At 45.0% G+C, this 23,301-nt stretch overlaps 1 protein-coding gene across 1 annotated transcript in view; it reads left to right on the top strand.

The window, feature by feature from the left end:
* Positions 1-23,301, top strand: part of LOC129384337 (uncharacterized) — a 48,843-nt gene that overhangs the window by 13,034 nt on the left and 12,508 nt on the right. The window contains exons 3-4 of the mRNA XM_055069674.1: positions 9,461-9,671; positions 17,890-18,066. Of these exons, the coding sequence (XP_054925649.1) occupies positions 9,461-9,671; positions 17,890-18,066 (388 nt within the window). The remainder of the gene's footprint in view (positions 1-9,460; positions 9,672-17,889; positions 18,067-23,301) is intronic.

Below are 23,301 nucleotides of genomic sequence, written 5' to 3'. Positions count from 1 at the left end.
GTTTACGTAATGACTGCTAGTATCTCTACTGAATCAGATGTCTTTTCGTAATCTATGGAAGTCATATACAGAGGCTGATTGTGCTCTGCGGAGTTCTCGAATAACTGATTATTGACACGGATGTGATATATCGAGGAGTATCCCTTCCTTAAGCGAGCCTGTTCCCTTAGTTGACTAAAGTTCAATGCAGACTTTTGTCTTGGCGAATATTTTATATAATACTGTAAGTACGCTTGATGGGGCTGTAGCTTTTCAAATCCTTAACGTCCCTTTTTTGTGGATTACTACAACATTGACATTCTTCCTGTTCTTCCGCGCCCTTGAAGTCGATAGACAGTTCGTATAAAGAACAGCCAATTTTTCGAGCATTATGTCTCCTCCATCTTTGATTAAATCGATTGTTTTTTCATGTTCTCCTGCTGCTTTTCCCCGTTCCATGTCTTTCAAAGGCCTTCTAACCTCATTGCTAGTTATAGAAGAGAATTGGCAACCTGTTCATTGCTGCTTCGAATAGAGGTATCGTTGCTAGGTACCGCAGGTACCGCTGCTTTTACTATACCTTCGAGATTGTTTATGATATTACCCTGTTCATCTTGGAGTGCATACATCCTGGTTTGCGCTATGCCAAGTATCCTTGTCACTGATTTTGTGCTGTGCCCATTTTTTACGTCTTCCTCAGTCTTTCTGACGTTATAATTTGGAACATACCTTACTTTCTCCTTGTTGATCAGTTCGACCGTTCCGCTAATTCTATCTTTTCTCTTGAGTTGAACACTTTTATTCCTTGTCATTTCTTTATTAGCTCCTTTGTTACTTGGGAGAGCTTGCCTACTGGTTGCATTGGTGGTTTACCTCACACTCCAATTGCTGTCACTGAAGCCATCCTAGTTACGGTATCATTAATTACCTCTATGTCATCTTCATCTCAGTGTTCTAAGGCTGCATATTCGTCTACAAGTGGCAACTTGAATTGGTCTGCTTTTATCCTTACTGCGTCAAGGTTGGCATGTTTCTTCGTGACAAATTGTACTCTGCCTCTCTTGAAATTGAGATGAATCCTAGACCTCACAAACCTATGATCACGGCACTTTACCTAACAATTGAACATCCTTATCTATGTTGGGATCTGCGGAAAGTATTAAATCTATTTCATTTCTTGTTTCACCATTAGGGCTTTTCCAAGTTCACTTTCTGTTGCTACGCTTCCTGAAGATGGTGTTCATTATTCGCACCTGATGCCTTTCCGCGAATTCTGCCAGCATCTCTCCTTTAGCGTTGCTTTAACCTGTGTAACCATAATACACAACCATTCTGTTACTACACATATATTTAGGTATTTGCAAGAAATGTCGCCATTTTTGCTAGGAAGACAGGTGCAGACCACTTACACTCAATGCAAGGTTTTCAGAAAAAGGCTGCAAAGAAAATTGCATTCGGAGCATACAACGGGAACGCCTCAAGTCTATTACAATATAATCGCATTCTCTCTGTCCAAAAGATCGTTAAACTTAGCATTGGGTACATATTAATGCAATTACCATGGTCGAGGAACTTCACGCAGTTTGACGCAGTGGGCTTTCAGCTTTCGGGATGAGTGTCTAAGCGCTTTCTCGTCAACTCAGGCCCCTAGGTAACTTGGGTCCCATGGCCTGATGGGTAGGGCGTTGGGTTCTCTCGTGTTCCCTCGGGCTGCGCTGAGGGAACCCGGCTCAAAAAACTGACCATCGCAATAACTTCGGTTACTTAGTAAATGATAGTGCGCATGTACCGCTTCTCGACGAATCTCTTTCCCCGAACTTAAATGCCTGCGTACGTACATCTGGGTACTTGCTACACTTCGATAATCCTGTGCCAGGCAAACTTTGACCTCTGGGTATATGCAACTGGCTATGTGCCACTCTTCAGATAACCTCTTTCATGGCAACTTAAGTTGCATCACTGAATATGTCAAACTGGGTATGCGCTTCTCTTCGATGCATCCCGCCCCCCAAAAAAATATTCTGCTAAAATTTATCCGGTCCTCGGTTGCCTCGAAAGCCCACCCCATGTATTCAGATAGAGTTATTGGCTGGGCATAATTTCGGACACGCGCCTTGCCCAGACTTCTCTGTGGCGCCGCCAGATGGCATAGCATGTCCAGATGGGGAAAGCGAGAGAGATGAGCCATGGTGCATGAATTCCTGGTACGTGACGAGATTCGGCGGTGGCAATACCGTGTGCTGCTACGTTGTTTCAGTGCTAATAGCATTACCCCATTGCAAAACCCAGTGCGCGGGATTATGGGCCTAGTGCCGCGCGCTGGATGCTGGGGCGCTGGGTAGGCGCGGTGTACTGGGAGGCGCTGGCTACTCGTCCGAAAAACAGCTCTAGCGCGTTAAATATGCTGTGTCTGGACACGTATATATTTTTTTGAATACAGAAAGCAACAAAGAGCGTTTTAGTGCAATAAAAAAAACACGCCAAAATGAACTGCTCCGACCAGGATTTGATCGTCCGACCTACACATCCCAAGCCCGGTGCTCTACCGCTACGCCACGCCAAGTTTTTTTTTTTTTCTTTATTCACAAAATGACATACATACGTAAAAACCCGTTGGGCTACTTGGACCAACGTGACAAGCTAAAATTTCTTGAAATTCACTAATTCATCAAGAATACCCAACCAGTCAGGCGGATCTGCCTGTACACGATATATCTCGCGTATGAAGATAATGCTTTCAACAAAGTTTTCTCGTGCTGAGCGCGCATTCACATCGGCGTGCGTTACCGCCATCCGTGTCTTCCAAAGACTATGGAGGCCCAGGAGCATTATCATGTCGTACGGAAAGCCCTGATGGCTGTCTACCGGCAGGAAACGTATACCCTGTGCTGTTATCGGCAGTTCCTTTTTAAGAGTTCTTTGCAAGACGTCCCAATAAAAAATTGCATCCCAGCACTCAATGAAAGCGTGCTCAATGGTCTCCGGCTTGTTACATAGCGCACAGTTTGTCGTCCATGGTACAAATATTCCTTTGTCGGCTATCAATGTTTTGACCGGAAGGGTAGATGTATGCAATTTAAAGAAGAACGACTTTACGCTTGCTCTCACTGGCATCCTTTTAACTCTTTTTAAAACATCTTGTCCTGGGCCTCCATAGTATTTCATTCGGTACAATGGCACTGGCATCATAACTTCAACTAAATCCTTGTAAAGTTTCTTTCTTGTTACTGTGCTCAGGTACTGAAGGGAAAACCGAGCTTTTAATATTCGAAGGGAGTCGACTACCTCTCGCAAGTAGCCTTTAAGCCGATAGTGTACAGGCTGTGCACTAGACACAATAAATTCAGGCAAAACGCTTTTCAAACGGATCTGGATCATCGTACGCAAGAATGAATCACTTTGATCTCGTAAGAAGACAAAACGAGAAACAATCTGTCGTAAGAACAAATGCGACAATCCAAGACCACCATTTCGAACAGGACGAAACAAGTTGGTACGGCTGACCCTTTCCCAAGTGGAACCCCAGATAAAAACAGCAAATACTCTGTGTATTTTCTGTACATTCACAAGGGTCATCGACAAAAATTGGAGGACATACCACACTTTGGCAATTAAAAACAAATTACAAACCGTTGCCCTTGCAAACATTGACAAATCACGACCCTGCCATCCTCCGGTTTTCTCTTTTACGCGCGACGTCTCTTCCTCCCAGTACTGCGCGGCACTCTCGTAGTGCTCAAGCGGTACCCCCAAATATTTCGTAGGAGACACGGACCATTGTAAATTGGCAAAGACAGACGGTGTGTTGTCCCAACTTCCGTGCCAAAATCCGATGCTCTTGTCCCAATTGATCTCGCATCCGGTTTGCCTGCAATATCTTTTAGCATCGCTTATCGTCTCTAGTACACTTTGGCGATCTGTACAAAAGATTGCGACGTCATCAGCATATGCAAGCACTTTAACATGGGACGATTCAAGCTTATAACCATTGATTTTTTCGTTACTTAGTAGAGATAAACAGAAAGGTTCTAAATAAATTGCAAAGAGCAACGGTGACAATGGACAACCTTGGCGTGGCGTATCGTGCTGAATACGCCACGCCAAGTCTTTTTCTTTATCGCCGGATTAGCACAGATACAATACTACACTATACAATACTATACACAGTACAATACAATACTATACAGAGGAAAGAACAAAACAAAGTGTTACATAGGCATTACATAGTTCTCGAAATGCACGTGTTAAAAACGCTTTAAGGTTACCAGTGTATCCAGTACAGGTAACCAGTCTAGTGGTTCAGCCTGAGATTTATACACGTCTCTTATATGAGAAACACTTTCAATAAAATATTGTCTGGCTGGTTCTGTGTCCACATCACCATTTCTTGCAGCCATTCGGGTTTTCTATATGCTGTGTAGGCTCGGCGTCATGATCCCGTCATAGGGCACTTCGTTTTCTTTTTCAACTGGGAGAAAGCGGATACCGTAGGGTGATGTAGGGAGCTCTTTTTTCAGCGTTCTCTGCAAGACATCCCAGTGGAATACTGCATCCCTGTAGTCTAAGAAAATGTGTTCGATTGTTTCAGGCTTTGAACAAATGAGACAATTACCTGACCACTGTACGAACAGTCCTTTCTCTTGCAACCATGGTTTAACTGGCAGGTGTTGGTATGGAGCTGAAAGAAGAACGTCTTAACTGAGGAGTGGACTGTCATTCTTTTAACACGTTTCAACAAGTCTCCTTCTGAGCCTACACAATGCATGGCACGATATATGGGCACTGGCAACATAATATTAATCAGATCCTTGTATAAGCGCTTTTTAGGTACATTGCTTAGGTACTCCATTGAGAATCTCACTTCTAGCATTCGAAAAGACATAACGACCTTTTTTTCATTCATTCATTCATTCAGAATTTATTTAAGACAACGAAAAGGTTGTCCAGGGTGACGTGGCAAAAGGCATACTTTGCCTGACGAGGCCACGCCACCCGGATGACAGGCGGCACCACAGGCTACAAAAATCAAGAAAGAGCATTACATAATAGAACACACATTCAATATTTTTTACACAATACATAAGACATCCTTACAAAACACAGGCTTTCGGCGGAAAAACAAACAGCATACTTCAAAACACAATTCGACCATAGCAGTATTTACAAAACACACTAGTGATAGGTATACGTTCAGTTTTCACCTTTAAGGTTCATTTATGAGCATTGCTTTAATTAACATTTTGTATTTACGTATAGAGGGAGTGTTGCGTACAGTATCCAGAATAATAGGGTATTGATTAATTAAGTCAGGAATTTGCCATCCTAACCTCTGAAAACCGTAATTAGTGCGTACACGAGGTGTTTCCATACATTGTTTCCTAAGTTCGTATGTGCTAAGTTTAGTGTGATAGGTGGTTTCGAAGGTTATTTTGTCTAGTTTGTACTGGCGTAATATTTCCAGACATAATTTGTATGTGTGCAGTTTACTTATTTCTAGTATTCCATAAGACCTAAACAAGGGCCAGCAGCTGCGCAATAACTGTATTTTCCCAATAGCTCGTAACGCCCGCTTTTGAATTGCAAAGAGGGAATCTCGATTTGTTTTTGTCGTCGTTAACCATACAAGGGAACAGTAGCTTAAACGGGAATGTATTAATGAATAGTATATTTGCCGTTTTATGGACGCCGGGAGATATCTCAATTTGTTTAAAATGCCAACCGCCCGACAAAGATCACTTCGAAGCTGATCAACATGCGAATTCCATGAGAGATTTTCTTGAAACAGAACACCTAGAAAACGAATTTGCGAGCACTGTTTCAGCTGAGTGTTTTCAAAGTTTAAGTTTAGGTTGTCAGGAGCTTTTACACCTTTTGCTCTGAAGAGAATGTATTTGGTCTTACTAGTATTTAATTGCATCTTGTTTAGTTTTAACCATGTACTCAAGCCGGTCAACCAATAGTTAGCCTTTCTTTCGAGCGCATAGGGGTCAATACCTGAGAAAAAGACATTAGTGTCATCAGCGTACAACACTAGGTTTTCGCTGCCTGGTATATTCACAATATCATTCAGGTATAAAATAAAGAGTACAGGTCCGAGAATAGATCCCTGAGGCACACCATATTTTATTGTTTTTACGTGTGAGGCTGCAGCATTTATGACAGTAAACTGCTCTCTTGACGTTAAATAGCTCTCAATTAAGGTCAACGACACGCCACGGAATCCGTAAAGTGGAAGCTTTCTTATTAGAACATCGTGCTGAACACAGTCGAATGCCTTTCTGAAGTCGAGGAAAATTCCCAGGGTGTGTGCCTTTTCTTCAATGTTGTTTAGAATTTTTTCCTTTATCCCAAGGAGTGCGGTTTCGGCTGATCTATCTTTCCTAAAGCCAAATTGCTCATCGGCTATAATATTTTGCGCGGTGAGAAAACGGACGAATCTTTTGTTTATAACCTGTTCGGCTACCTTTGCAAATACTGGTAGTACTGATATAGGCCTATAATTTGTTAGTTCGTTCGCTGGGCCACCCTTGTGCACAACAGTCACTTTGGCCAGTTTCATTTTCTGCGGAAAAACTCCTGTAGATAAAATAATGTTGCAAATGTGAGAGAGCGGACAACTGATTATTTCACCTACAGCCTTTAGAGGTTTCGGTTTAATTTCATCTGCTCCTGAAGCACAGCCATTTTTTAGTGTCAGAATAATATCTAGCACTTCACGTTCGTCAGTGGGTGCTAAAAACAATGTGTTTGCGGCGTTTGATGCAATGAACTGCTCGCACGGTGAATCAACTGAATTCCCATCGCATGATCCGACTGCAATGAAATGGTCATTAAATAAATTTGCGACTTCGTTGTCAGTCATAGCATCGTTTTGATACGGAACCTTTTTGTGCTGGAAATTTTTCGAGAGTACCTCCCTCACGGTTTGCCACATTAGCCGTGAGTTACCCGTAATGTCTGCAAACTTTGTTATGTAGTATTCAAATCTTGATTTTCTAATATCTGCATTTAATTTGTTTCGAACTTTTTTTAAACAGTGTAAAGTCATTTTCATGCTTGGTATTCAGGAATTTTTCAAACAGCCTGTTTTTTTGTTTGATTCTCATATGCAGTTCATGAGTGATCCAAGGCTTCCTTATCTTTTTTCGTTTTACCCATAGCTCGAGGGGAAAACACTTCTCGTATGCAGCCATAAAGCAGGAAAGAAAAGCCTCGTACGCTTTATTTGCATCTGTTTCCATTAAAATGGAGTCCCACCTCATGAAGAAAGCCGCGAACACTCATTTTCTGTGACATTTGATACAACATATTCAGGAATTACATCACTTATTCGTAATTGTAAAATTGTTCGCAGAAATTCATTATTTTGGTAGGGCAAAAAAATTAATCTTGACACAACTGTCCAGAGGGCCCGTGTGACGGCAAAGGGGCTCGGCCTCTCTGTACCGACGTGGGAGCGGCCCGCATCAGTCCCAGACTGATCCCTCAGGACCTAAATAAAGTTATTCATACCATACAACTTGTTTGAGAAATAAATGAAGTAAACTTAGTCCGTCGCCGCAGACTGATCGAAATAAATTAGTTCTGCTGCATCTTTGCCATGTTGAACGCCACACGAACACAACAAAGACTCTGTGCAACTTCTTCTGCACGTTGGTACGAGACATACAAAGCACTTGAAGAACATACCACACTTTCGCGACTAACTTTCGCTAACACTTTCGCAGCGCCACGCCAGCAGACGAACATAAACGGATAATTTGGCCGTGTCAAAATCGAGAAGCAGTTTTAGTTTCGCAGAGCTACGTCTCGCACAGACAGATGCGCTATAGCCCAGCAACTAAAACTCACGCCTGTACTGCAAAGAAAATTTGCTGTCCGTATTCAGTAGCATGCTCGGAAGTGCCACAAATCGATTTTCACTTGTGATTGGTATTTTAACTTCGCAAACAGTCCTAAATGAACTGCCGACCGGGGACGCTGTACGGGCTCTTACTGCCATTTTCGATAGCGTTTCTTGTTCTTCACGCGATGGATATGCAACGTTTCCTTAGTTCAGTGATGTCCTTCATTCAACACGTCTGCCTTGTGATATATCTTCGATAAAGAAGTGCAGGCTAGTGCTGGGAGCCTTCGGCGATAGCACATATAGCTGTGTTTATGACGCGTCCCATCACCGGTCATCGCTTCTTGTGCTGGCACTGTAGACATGAAAAAATTGTTTAAGAACCCCGATGCGAAAGGTGAAATATAGAGTGATTTATCCTTGTTAGACTTCTTCATTCCTGAGCCTAGACGCGCCGATAGAGTGAAGAGGGACTCGGCGGATACGCTAGGCCTAAACCTTCGATGGGGACCGATCTCGGTGCGGGCAGCTGGCGAAAGCTAAAATGTATGTATTTGAGCCTCAGAACTTTTTTTAGTACAATATGGAAAGTGGAAGCGCACGAATCACCTCAGATTTGTTATCGGTGCGATAATATTAGTCAGCGATAGGCTTCGAACTCGGGGTCCGTTCGCGCGCGTCTGAATGACTTCTGCATTTCATGTCCACTCCACAACACTGCGGCAACGGCGACAACTCCCAGTCATATGTTATATGTGAACTACTCAAAAACCCGGCGTCCTCCGTGTTTGCGTGGTTTCGTTCAAGAATTTAGCTATCCGCCCAGTCAAAAGCGAAAATGAAAAAAGAAACGAAATTGATCTTCAGTGTCAAATGTCCATGAATAAACAGGGCAGCTCACGCACCTTTACTCCAAGCTGCGACACGAAATAGGGTTTTGTGACCCCAAGATATAGCGTTATTTAGGACAAGAGACTAGTATCAAGTGATGAAATTGTATAAAGCATTTAATATTCAGCAGCGCTCATCCTTGCGTACTGGGACCAGTGCGGCACAAACACAAACAGTGCAGTTTCCAGTGGGAACCAGTGAACTGCAGCGAGAACCAGCGCCTCTACAGCACAAACCAGTGCGCTCCAGCGTCATGGCAGTGGAACCAGCGTCTCTTCCAGTGTGACCCAGCTCTTTTCCAGCGCTCTCACTGGTGTCTTAGTGAAACTGAGTGAGCGCCAGCGTACCGAGTGCGATGCAGTGCCAAAAAACGCGCTGGTTTCACACTGGAAGACGCTGGTTTTCGTAATAGGGTAACGTCACCTTTCATCGTGATATCGGTTCTGCCTGCATTTTTTTTTATTCAGAGTAATAATTAGCGCACGATGCGAGAACTTCATACAGCAGTGTTCTTATGTTGACCTCTAGTAATGTTTTGAGGTTCTCATTGAACGAAAAAAAAATATTTATACCCAAAGCGCATATCAGTTTGCAGCTAAGCAGAGTGTCCATTTCTCATGCGTCGCTTTCACGAACCTTCTGCCACTAGATATAAGAGGCATGTGGGATGGTTCAACTTAATGGCAAAATAAAGAATAGTATCGATCATCTGCTGATGCTTGCTTAACTTCTCTCTTCCCTCAGCATCGCATTCGGGTTCCGAAACCATGAAGCGACACTGGAGATAGAAGTTGGCATGCCACAAGACATGATACCGTACGGATCAACTCTTCAGAATGGAAACTCGAGCAAGACGTCCTTTGCTGATGCCATAACGTGGAAAGGCGGGGTATTCAAGGTCTTCACACTGCACTTTACCTATCCGCATGAGAGCAGCGACAGCGCCGACGTAACCGTAAGTGAAGAAATGTTATACTTTGATTTCCAAGCGTCAACTGCTTGGAGATAGTTCGGCGGATATCTCTCCTGTCGTTGTCTCCTGTGTGCGCCATGCGGTATCTTTAAACGATTTCTATGGCAAAATGATTGGATGCATGGAAAAGATGCTGAGCAGCATAGCGCAACTATTCCATCACTGAGCGTGAGTGTCCGGCCGTAGTTTGGGCGGTTGTGAAGTTCCGCCCATACTTATATGGTCGCGAACCGATCTTGTCCCTTGACACAGCACTTCCTCCTGCTGAGATCTCAACAAGCGGGTATGCGCGCGACGCCATCGCCCTCGCCGACCATGCACGCCAGCTTGCCCGTGCTCGACTGACGGCCTCGCAAACCACTCAGCAGCGTCAGTACAGCGCCCGCCACCGTGAGCTACAGTTTTCGCCTGGTGCGCTCGTGCTCCTTTGGTCGCCCTCTCGTCACGTCGGACTTTCAGAAAAAGCTTTCAGTCACAGGCGTCACCGCGTGCTGCGCCAGGTGACGCCTGTGACGTGCTAAATTGCTCCTGTGTGTTCAACCTAGTCCTCTACTCTCGCATCTAGTGATGTCGTGCACGTCAGTAGACTCAAGACCTACTACACTGCTTCCGAGTCCGGCCTGTAGTTACTCCGGGACGGTGCTTTTCCCGCCGGTTGTAGTGCTACGAAACAGTAGTTGCCATGACAAAGAGGCGAGCAGTGTGAAGGCGACGACGACGATTGGAGGCTAGCGCGGGCTGTTGCCTCTTGGCCAAGTGCAGCGTGTTCCCTTGTAAACATACTTGTATATAGCCTTTCGTCTGCGTCTTCCTACGTAACAATATTTTGATATGTTGTGTTACTCCCGCTCATTTTTAGTAGAATATTAAAGACCAGGAGCGATAATCGCAGCAAGAAAATGTAATATTTAAATGAGCCATGTTTACTAACTGCGTGGCGCGAAGAGGAGAAGCAGATGACAATCACACTTCCCAGTAAAACAGTGGGTGCGTAGACAATTAGCGAAACCGGAACAAGGTGAAGGCAGGAGCCAACGTCAGGTGGATTTGTCTTCTTCAAGGCGACATATGCTTTCCTCGCCACAGTACATAAAGGTGGAGTTCTTCGAAAGGGGAGAAGGCGTAAGGCGGGAGGGTGCGGCGATGAGCGAATGTGTGTTAGCGGCAAGGGTGTCCAATTGAGAATAAAGGAGTGCTGTGCACGAGGCCAGGTACTCGGCCATCTGTCAATCACGTGTCAACGGCCGTGTGTCAGCCGACGTGTCTGGTGGTCGTGGGCTATCGTATCTGTGAAAGAGATAATAGAAGGAGCGGCAGGAACCGATGATCGTAAAAAAGAAGAGAAAAAGAAACTTGAAAGAATATACTGAAATGGAATAAATAAGTAAGAAAAGAAAAAAAAAACGCAAAGAAAAAAAAAGAACACCAACTAAGCAACCATACTTGGTGTTGTTTCCTATAGCTTGAAATTTAGTATCGCGAATAGACTCCAAAGCGCCCTTTGAAACGTTTATGCCTATTGTTTGCAATGTCTTGAACATAGGGTCCGGCGGACCAATGGCGCATCACGTGGGACTGTGCCAGGTTCCCGACCGAACCTACCACCAGGACACACCAGCCCGAACTTCAAATTCCGGCGCAGTCTACAGACAAGGACACTAAACTATGGGCCATCTAGGAGGCCCGGGGTGTGTTCGAAAAGCACAAGCCCCGCGACCCACCACAAACGTGCCGAATTGGGGTTGTGCAGAGCACGGCATAACCCTGGATCGACGCTTGGCCAACGTCACGACGCGTTAAACCGCCGGTTGCCGGCATTTAAAAAAAAAAGTTATTCCTATCCTATCCTAGGGCACGCAGATATATTCGATGCGTATAATCATGGTTTTAAGTAGCGCTAACATGACGACCCACAAGAACGAAGAAGGTAGGTACGCACCAAGTCCTACAATATTCAACTGAAGTTTTGTGGAAGAAAATAAAAAGCCTTTAGCACACAAATGCAAAACGGAGCCAGCCAGACAGCCGACATATACATATACATTATCACGGGGTGTGCATGAACCCCACCTCTTCTTTAAAAAAAAATATACATACGCGGAAATATACCCGCGGAAACCAAACCTCAATGAGACGGCCCACGACCGTGCGCGAGAACTTGCCCGCCGCGGCGGTCGCACGGCCTCCGAGGGGCTGGACATTCAGTTTAATGACCCGCTACTCACTTATCACGAAATCACCTCCTACTATCGAAAAGGCAGAATGAAATATCCGCTCCTGCACTCCAAACTCGAACGCGCGCAGGCGGCCGCGTTTCGAATGCTACAAACGGACTCGTATCCGTCACGAGGCCTACTGAGTCACTATAACTCAGACATCCCGGCAAATTGCCCAGACTGCCAAGAACTTTATTGCTCACTCTCGCACATGCTATGGCAATGTACCGCGTTACCAAAGGGCCCTCTCTCTAGTGAGCCCGAATGGGAAGAAGCTCTCAAAAGAACGGACCTCAAACTCCAGCTCAAGGCCGTCCAGAGGGCCCAAGAACTGGCGGAGCGTCACCACGTTCCCGTCCCGACTTGGGCGTCGCCTACGGTTTCGGCCCGAGGAGCTTAAAACTCCTCAGGACCTCACTGAAGTTCTTGACTGACTGACGCGTGGCTTACGCACATGTCACCGCTTCCAATTTGTCGGGTATTGATTATTTAGACGCCAAAAAAGTTCCGCTACGGCTTTTCTTTTTTTCTAGTCACACGTACCCTCATCATGCCAACAGCGACAAATGGTGCCTTTAGCCGAAGGGATGAAAAATTCAGCTTGCTTCCTGTAACCCTCTAGAACGGGACAAATTGTTGAAGTGCTATTTTTGTCATTTGCGTTGGCAAGTTTAGAAACGGCTTTCAGTGAACCCGCCGCCAAACCTAAGACCGCCATTACGACGCACTTTGGTTTGTTTTAGTACGTGCGGATGCTTTTTGGGCTCCGGAACTCGGCGCAATCCTTTCAGCAGTTCATTGCTGAGGTCACGTGGTGCCTCCCTACTGTGTTCGCGTGCCTTGATGGTATTCTCACTGCCAGCCCTACGCCTAAAGATCATGGCGTCTACAGGAGTAGGAACTGCTGGCGAATGCCTCCAAGTGTGTTTTCGGCGCATCTCAGTTCGAGTTTTTGGATAATCACATACCATCATCAGGTGTACGCCCACTCCTGTCCCACGTAAAGACCATCCGGGATTATACCCAGCCTACAACACTGGGCCAGTTACGCCAGTTCCTGTGGCTTGTGAATTATTACAGGCGCTTTAGAGTGCACTGTGCAGAGCTGTTTCGCCCGCTCACCGACCTCCTTCGGTCAATCGCCGGCCCGTCCTCTGCCCGTTCTTGGTCACCAGAAGCCCAGACCATCCTTACTGCTGCCAATCAAGCAGTCGAGAATGCCGTGCTTCTTATCCATCCGCGCAGCAACACCCCTACTGGGTGGATGTTGAATGCCTCCTGCGTGACTATCGGATCGGAGCCATCTTACAGCAGTGCACAAACTCCGAGTGGAGACTTTTGTCTTTTTGCTCCTGGAAGCCACTTCCTACTGAGACCCACTACAGCGTCTTCCGCCCAGAGCTACTGGCCAAAGACACTTAAATAATAAGCCACTGCTCTGTGTTTCCCACACCAACTCCTCGATGTACGTGTTACCCAAACTGAGCCATCTGGCTTATATTTCAGAATTTACAACTGACATCTGTGACGTGAACGCTGCCAACAACACCGCCGCTGATTCCCTTTCTCGTATACCCACTGTTTCTCTCCATCTCCAACCTTCTACTAGGCCGCATTATCTTCTGTACAGCATAACTGCAGGGAGCTCGCCGCTTCTCGAGCGTACCCATATTCTCTCTGACTACGGCTTGTGCCCGATCCATTCTCGCCTGAGCCCTTGTGGTGCGATGTCTCAGCAGACCTTCCCCGACCCTTTGTTCCGGCTTCACTACGTCGCACCATTTTGCCCCCTGCTACACGGCATATGTCATCCAGGTGCTCGGGCTACGCAGTACCTTCTCACCCAGCGCCATGTCTGGCCCAGAATTAACGGTGGTGCGCGCGATTGGACGCGCACCTGCCTGCCTTGCCATACCAAGACACCTCCCCAAGCCTTCCTTCCACCCGGCCGTCATTTCGACCATGTTCATCTCGATATCATGTGCCCTGTGTACCCGTGTCACAAGGTATTATATACTCATCATGGTCGACCATCTCACACGCTGACCGGAGGCTGTTCCCCTCATTACATCACCGCTGAGACTATTTCCCGCGCTTTCATTTCTGCTTGGGTATGTCGCTTTGGTTGTCCTGGCATCGTGAGAACAGACCGTAGACGCCAATTTGAGTATTCCCTGTTTGCTTGGTTTGATCGCATTCTCGGCGCCAGACATGGCCTACCACTGCTCATCACTCGTATGCCAACGGCATGGTGCAATGCCTTCGCCGAAAACTGAAGCCCACCCTGGCTACCGGCCGCAATTGTGCCACCGGGGTTGATGACTCACCCCTTGTGCTGCTGGGTTTACGGGCCTTACTTTAGGCAACCCTACAGTGCTCAGCAGCAGAGCTTGTGTATTGTACTTATCTGCGTCTCCCGGAAGACTTTTTACATCAACGCAGCTACAAGCCCAGCCACAAGAGTTCCTAAACACCTCCTGAACTTTGTTAACAGAGCTCGGGCCGACTCCACCCCGCCCCTCCCGCCACAATACAATCTTCGAGCACCCCCGACCTGGCCACTTCAATACACGTTCTCGTGCGCCGCGACGCTGTCCAACCAGAGCTAACCCCGGCCTACGACGGACCATTTTGCGTCCTCCACCGCACAGCGAAAACCACCACCCTCCTACAGAACGGCCCTAAAGAGACGGTCAGCTTAGACCGTTTACGTGGAGACCGCGACGGAAAGCCTGTCGTCGCCGCGTGACCTTGTGCTAGAGTGCCATAGCAGACCCTGAGTGCCGTTTCGGCTTCCAGTCTAGGCGGTGGACCTGTAGCGACATCCCCTGGTCGGCGCCAAGAACCTGGATGGTGCGCGCCCACATGAAAAGACAGCGCTTGGCCGTGGCACGTGAAAGACCATGGCTCGCAGTTCTATTCTGGCGTCGATTCGGGCCAGCTGTCTCTTTCCTTCGCTTGAGGCATAAGCCTACAGCACATTCCCCTTAGACAATTGTTTTTTTAAATCTAGCAATAACGGTGTATGCCGACGATCGCACGATCCTCACAACCGGGTCTTTAAGAGATGCCGCGGTTAATGCGTCTTCTGACTCATTGAAAGTTGGTCCCATGTGCCGTGGTACCTACAAGCAATGAACGAGGCGTAAATGTTGGCGGATAGATGAATAAATTTGTCGGAGAAAGGGTATATGAATTTAGCACTTGTCGAGTGGAACAAACGGACAAGTAGTGGCTTATGATTGCGGCTGAAGGAATATATGTGGAAAGTTTTCGTAGAGCCAGCACCGAAGCCAAAGTGCGTCTGTTCTTTGTCTTCAATAGAAACATTAGAGTACCAGTGTATTCCAAACATCTGCGACCAGGTTTCATCACGTGTTTAAACCAACCGAAAGGCGTAGATGAAATAGATTAACCGTTGTGCTGGGGGATGGCTCGCACCGTTAGTCGCGTATATCTATCTCTCTCCACGTGTCTGACTACATCACTCCTACAAATGGAACTTGCTATATCGTACTGCTATAAGCAGGCATTAAAATTTGCCACTGGGATTTAATCCTCACTGTTCTTCTGTAGAGGCTGCTAGGCTTATGTTTCTGCGATAGCGCGCGAAGAAAAATGTGGACCGAATTGAGATGGGAGAACCACCCGCTATTCCCGTACAGCGTACGAAACTTTCAACTCAACATAAAGAACAACCACTGTTGCGTAAGACTGCTTCAACCAGCAGACGTTTCGCGGTAGTACGTCGAAAAAACAAACCAAAGCACCTGTACTTCACCGAAGCTGTACGCTTCGGCACGCAATACAAAGTTACACGTCATTGAGGCTCTGGGTGCACAGGCACCCCGGTAGGTCCTTGTCAGTAAATGTCCATTGCTGACAAGCACCACCACCGCCATTTAATTAGCGCTGCTCCCGGCAGGACGGATCTGTAGGCGCAAGTGCCGCGTTGGGCACATCGGATGTAGAGGAGCGGTGCCAGCAAGGTGAAGTCCTTATCCAGGCCATATAAACCATTAGCCGCGCTTCCGTTCGCAGTGTATGTGTGACACATTATGGAATACCGCACTCTACAGACAAGCGTTCGATGGTAGCGAAGAGCTATATGGCAAGTGCACGTCTGCGGTAATGCTACCAAACTTGCGTAGGCTTCGAAGAACTCTCGGAAGCATTCGCGCAACGACTGCCTATGTCCTGCCGCGTGGTCACATGCTGTCGCTTGTACCATAAAGCATGCCGCAATTGCGTGCGTACGTTATGCACCATACCGCGCTTTCATGGCGAAAGAGAAGGAACTCCTCACGAAATCCCTCCACAACGAAACCAACTGCGTTTTGTTGTGTCAGCTCTTTACGTCCGCGTTTCTCGCTACTTTTCTTTATGAAGCCGGCCTAATGATACCTATTGAGGATAATTGACAAATGTGTCATATTTTAGGGATGGCTTCAAATTTAAAGCTTCTTGCGTAAGCTGGACAAGTGACTAGCACAGCGTCGTGAAGGGTGATTTCCCTGCTGTTTCAGATACCAGCCTGTGCTTGTATAATAACAATAAATAGTACTAGCTGTGTTTACTTACACACCTACTTATTTATTTATTTATTTATTTATTTATTTGCATTAACGTCAGAGCTAGAGGCATTACTGAGGGGAGTCGAACATTGTGAAACACCCAATGTAGTGGCTATGTTATGTTCATACAAGACTAGCTAATAGGATTAGAAAGTATCATTACAACCCTGAAGAACTTAAAGATGGAGAAATTTACCGAAAACGACACACACACACTTATGTGTATGTATGTATGTATGTATGTATGTATGTATGTATGTATGTATGTATGTATGTATGTATGTATGTATGTATGTATGTATGTATGTATGTATGTATGTATGTATGTATGTATGTATGTATGTATGTATGTATGTTGACACTATAATACATTTGTGCCTAATATATTATCAAACTGGGAATAGTAAGCACTCGACCTGACTGAACCCGCAAGGTGGTTCCAATCCTGTGAGGTGCGGAGTATGAATGATTGATAACACAGTTTCGGAGAATTAAAGCGGACATAGTTATTTGGGACTAGCTGGAGGGCTGAGGTTAATGCATCAGTGCTGTGACCCCAGATGAAAGCGGCATATTCAAGTTAGCTCGTGACTAAAGTATCAGAAAGACGAGTTTTAAAGAAATAGAAAGAGTTAAACAGTTGGCCTTTACGTATCCCGAGCGAGTGATTGGCATTGCTGATTATTTTGCTAATATGAACAGATCAAGTAAGAGAGGGAGTTACGTGAACACTTCGGTAGCAATATGACGTTACGGATTCGAGTGCTTTGTTAAGTAGGAAGTGGGGCAAATAGTTGGGTGCGGCAGACACCTAATATCTGACATTTAGTTGTGTTGCGTTCCATAAACCACGCTGTACGCCCATTCGATATAGAGTTGACGTTGTTATGCAGACTGGTAACATGATTTTGGCCAGTCATTTCTCGGATGACTACACAGTTATCGGCACATTAGTGAATGTTAGAGGACACGCATTGGGGCAAGTCATTAATACAAATGAGAAACAAGAGACGGCCGAGTACTGGACCTTGAGGTACGCCAGATTGGACGAGGCTAAACGCGGTATTAAATGTGTCTGTAGACACGAATTGTGAGCGTCCGGATCGAAAATATTAAGGAGAACGGTGCGCTGGCAATGTTCAATTCGCTTAATATAAAAAAAAATGTGGCAATTCTTTCGAAAAGCTTTTGCAAAATCTAGGAAACTACAGTCAACTATCGGAGGACGATTGAGTATTGTGTGTAGTTTATGAGTGCAGGAAGCCAGCTGCGTTTCACAGGAAAGAGATCTGCGGAAGCCGCGTCATCGAAAAGAATGAGTTAGCGTCAACGAAATAAATAATCTTTGTGTAAACGACAAGTTCGAGGATGTTACACGAAACAGGGCTACATTTGTTGACATTTCTACAGGTCGAAATAGACGGGGTGTCGTCAGGCGGCAAGTCCACCTTCCAGGCCGAGGATGGGCTCAAGTCCGTTGCAGAAACTTTGTTCAACCACGTTACCAATTTCGCCAGAGCGGTTGTGCTGGAGCACCACATATTATACAGAGGAATAACAGCCGCCTTGCCGAGAGACCCAGATAAGGTAAGCTCGTTTTACTTTGTACACCCAAGGAGACGAATAATGCAGCAGTAGTTCCGCTTCAACTGTTTTCTTGCTCGCGTACGTGAATGGATTGAGTGTCGCTCTACCTGCGCTATTACTACCACAGTCTCGTCGTGAGCGGCACGTGATAAAAAAAGAGTTAATATTGATCGATATTGTCTATGACGTGCTGTGCGTCGCTGGCGGTATAGGAGTTAGCGAAATTGCCACGATTAATTTGTCGATAAAGATGCCATTCCCAGCTGTACGCGTAAAGAAATTTGCAAGAATATTCCAACTAAAACCTCCAGTCGTTGACTCATCAGAGGTGGCACAAAACGCAACTATATTTTCTTCGCTATACTGGCGCAAATAAAATCTAATAGCCCTAGTTCTCAGCAACCCCCTCCACCTCCACCGCCCTTTCGTTCTCAATCTAACGTTAAAAATATCCGGATCCAAAGCGCTAACCTTTCTATGAGAGTTTTGTACTTCTGGCCAAAATGTTCACCCCGTTCACCAGTTGTGCTTGCCGCCATAGAAAGCTGCTCCAATTTGCGTTTACGAGTGAAGATGCGTTGGCGTTCTGAACCATGCTTCGATGCCTCACGAAGATTTGTGGTGATGCTCGAGACTTCTTTCAGGCGTGTGTCGCCTTCTCACTGAGTTCTTGTTGGGCTAGTTTGTGAAACTCGGATACAAGACCTGTGCCTAAAGTTCCCAGAGTGAGTCAGCACAATGTGGAAGATTATGCAGTAAAACCGCCCTCTTGCTCTTTCCTCTAGAGAGGCCGGCGCCTAGTACGAGCCATACTGCTGCATGACAAGGCGGACATTTATGTGTGCATTCGCTGGGCAACCGACTTTAGGTCTGTCGAAATGGAGATCAGTAAGCAGGCGGGGCAAATGACTCCAAATAATTCTCGGTGAGAAATTGGTCATGTACGGGGCTGTAATTCATCCAGTGTAACAAAATATATACGAAAGATTGCCCTAGAATAAAGAACCGTGTCCGTGTGGGTCCAGCGGTTTCGAAACGCCCGTGATGACCCCAAGGACGACAGGTGATTCGAACGGCCCTCCACTTAGCTCCAAAATGTAGATATTGATCGTGTACGTAAGGATCGTGTGAGGAACACGTAAGGATCATAAGGATCGTGTGAGGAACACGTAAGGATCGTGTGATGATCGTGTGAGGTAAGGAGGGCCACGCTTGTCGGCGGCGGCAGCTGCTGAGGTCAGTCCACTGTGCCGGCGTGTGTGACGGGGATCACTGCTCCTTCAAGGGGCGATGGCGAGCGGCTACGAGTAAAGCTCGATGCGACGCTCTCTTGGGTGTTGTCGCCGCTGGCACTGTTGGCACGATTTCCCGCGACGATGGGCCTCTCTCGTCGTTGGTGGAACGAGAGCATGAGAAAATTAGTGCCGAGCAAGACGGGCTGTGCGGCGACGATGGCTACGATGTGGCGCCACAGTAGCGTGCGTCATTTGCGTGGAAACAAAGCGCGCTACTCACAGCGTTCTCTTCTTGATGTAAAACGTGTACCTATACAATCATAAAATTCAGTGTCATTCGAATATGTCAAGGCCGATGACCACCGAAGCTATTTAGCGCACGGCACAGGTGACCGAGAATATTGAAGAAAGGTACGAACATCATCAGCGATCTGTCTTGCACTTGAATGCGCTCAGTCTGAATGCGCGCAGTCTGCGCAAGCACTTAGATGAATTCTCCGATCTCGTTTCTTCATTCACCTTCCCATTTTCAATCATCGGAGTGTATGAAACTTGGTTGAGCGACCACGATAAACACCTTTTCTGTTTTTCTAGTTTTGTTCCTGAATACTCCAATCGTCCGTTCAGCAACCATGGCGGCGCAGCGCTGTACATCTATTCAGATATTACTTACAACCGAAGGAACGATCTTGAACTGAATGTCTCTAATTGTGAAGACGTTTGGATTGAACTTAAAAATGACTTCCTCAACATAGACAACAAAGACCTAATAATTGGTTGCATATATCGTTCACCCTCGTCATCAGCAATAGACTTCTGTACTGCTCTCCATAAAGTCATGGGACTGCTAGCAGATGAAAACAAAAATGTAATAATTATAGGCGACATCAACATTAACCTCGCTGATAGTACGTCTACTAATGCTTTACATTATTCTGATTGTTTTAACAGCTTTGGTTATGAATGTTTAATTAAGATACCGACACGATGTGCTAACCACCCCATAGGTACATTAATTGACCATGCATTATCAAATTTGGCATATCCACCAGACGCAGGTGTTATGATGACCGACATAACTGATCACTATCCTACATTTCTAAATTTTCACTATACTCATGGCTCCGAAAAAATCACGTACACGAAGTTTATATTAGACAAACAATCATTCCTTGACGCCGTGTCGAACCTTGACTGGTCCCCCATCTTTTCTACAAATGATCCACAAAAAGCATTTGCACTGTTTATCTCTATGCTTAAGTCATGTGTTGATCGTCATTCCGTTCAAGTTAAATGCCAGAAGAAGTACGCGTCGCCTCAAAATCCATGGATAACAGATAAGCTCTTAGCTTTAATGCGCAAAAAGGATAATCTTTATAAGAAAACCAAACGACAACCATTTAACAAGAATTTAGCCATTCGGTACAAAACGTTTTCTAACCAGCTTTCTGCCACATTGAAAAAAGCTAAAAAAACATGGTACGAAAGGAAAATTTTGGAATGCGGCAAAAACGTAAAAAAGAAATGGGAAATTGTTAACTCCTTCTTAAAGAGGGCAAATAATCGCGAAGCTATAACAGAAATTGCATCTCAGGGTATGGTATACAAGACCGCCAAAGAAATAGCTGATGCGTTTGCTGATTTCTTCTTTAGCAGCGAGCTACAACCACCTGCGCATGACAATCCCGTGCCCCAGCGCCTGCCACATTCTTTCTTTTTATTTCCAACTACATCTCAGGAAGTTCTAAACATTATAAACAACATGAAAATAACCGGCGCCGGCATCGATAAATTACACCTTTCCCATATAAAATTAATTGCACCCCTAATAAGTGATGTCCTTGCAGACATAATCAACGTCATGTTTAAATCAGGCAGTTTCCCACAAGAGCTAAAACAAGGCCAGATCACACCCATTTTTAAGGAAGGTGACCGCTCTTTAATTTCCAATTATCGCCCCATCTGTGTATTACCATTCTTTAGTAAGGTAATCGAAAAGCTAATAGAAAAACGTTTAACTAATTACCTTACAAAATTTAACATTCTCTCACCATTCCAATACGGCTTTCGCTCGGGTTACTCGACCGAACTGGCTCTCGTTGCTCTAACCGATCAACTAAAACTAGCTATCGATGAAGGGGATTATGCAGCGTCAGTGTTTGTAGATTTAAGCAAAGCGTTTGAGAAAATAAATCACCGCATCTTATTTCGTAAGCTTGAATCATTGGGAATCACCGGCCCAGCGCTCTTGTTACTACAAAATTACTTAACAGACACAATGCAACTAGTAACCACTTCAGCCGTTCATTCTAAAACGATGTTCACTAATATTGGTGTGCCCCAGGGTTCCATATTCGGTCCGCTTTTGTTTTTATTATACGTGAATGATCTGCCTAACTGCCTGTCCTTTTCGAAATGTATACTTTATGCAGATGATACTACTATTATTAATTCCAATAAATGTATTACAACCTTAGTATCTAACCTTAATAGCGACTTACACAGCCTGATGGAGTGGTGCCAAACTAACCAGCTACAGATAAACCCATCTAAAACAAAATTTGTTGTATTCACTTCCCACCAACGAACACTTCACTCCATTCCTCCTATCTTATTGGGCGGAAGTCCTATCCCTGCAAGTTTTTCATGCAATTATCTTGGCATAGAAGTAGACAAACATCTTAAATTTACTGAACACATAACCAAACTAAAACAGAAGATTACCAACGGGATTAGGGTACTTCTAAAAGCACGAAACATATTTGACCATCAAATATTACTATCATTATACTTTTCATATATTCATTCCCACATTAATTACTGCGTTACTTGCTGGGAAAACACTTACGTAACCCATTTAAACTCATTGCAAGTTCTATAGAATCAGGCTATTAGGATAATTACATTTAGCCCATATAATAACAACGCCTCATATCTTTTACGAACTAATCACATTCTTACAGTCACACAACTCGTTAAATATAATCTAGGTACCTTCAAATCAATTACACACGATGCGATAGCTTGTTACCACAGTCTTCTCTATTAAATACTAATATTACCAGGTTTGCAATAAATAGGAACTTCAGTTTACCTAAAATTCATACTAATTATGGCAAACAGAGCGTCCATTTTTCATCTATCGCATTCTGGAACACACTACCAATTTACATAAAAACACTTAAAATTCACGAATTCAAGAAACAACTAAAAGATTACATTCTGTCGAATACTGATGCCTAGTCCATACTCATAACCATTCTTTCAGGGTCCCTTCATTTCATTTTCATTGCCATACCGTTAGGTTTCTGTTTTTGCCTCACATATACATTCGAGTTAACAAATTATACTGTGTTCGTCACGTCATCTACGCAGTTACTTCATCAGTTATCAAAGAGATTGTGTTACAGTGCTTTTTTTCATTACATTTATGTATATGTAATTCTTCAATCATGGTATTCATACTAAAACCTGTAATTTTTTAACAATTTGTTGAAAACTGCTGTACTTTTGTTTTATTACGTTTACTTTGTAAAGGAGGTCCCATTGCAGTCTTTCACTCCGGGACCTCCTCCTGAATATTAACAACTTGTAATCATTCTAATGATCTCAATAAAAACGGATTCTGATTCTGATATTTGTTGTTCTAATCTGTGGTCGCCATGGTGATATAAGTACACGCACAGATTTGCCCATCACCTCTGTTATTAAATGTGTCAGTCACGAAAGACAGTGGTGGCTCACGCCCCCTTAAGCAATGGCTCATGCGCCCGTAAAAGCGGCGTCCATATTGCGACGACAGAAGTTAAATTCTAGGATAGAATGTTGAGCGGCAACGGAGCCAGCTGTGGAAGACTACGCGGTCGAGCTATTGCTGATGATAGACGTCGAATGCGCGAGCAGTGGCTGTAGCGCGTTTGTGTAGTTGCCGCCAAGAATTTTTAGCAGTCCTTTTTGAAAAGTTGTACAAAACATTTTAGAGCGCAGCTCTTTGGCGCCC

Source organism: Dermacentor andersoni, chromosome 8, assembly GCF_023375885.2.
Source record: "Dermacentor andersoni chromosome 8, qqDerAnde1_hic_scaffold, whole genome shotgun sequence".
NCBI classification, from domain to species: domain Eukaryota; kingdom Metazoa; phylum Arthropoda; class Arachnida; order Ixodida; family Ixodidae; genus Dermacentor; species Dermacentor andersoni.
Note: the sequence above shows the minus strand (reverse complement) of the source record. Positions and strands in the feature narration are given on the sequence as shown.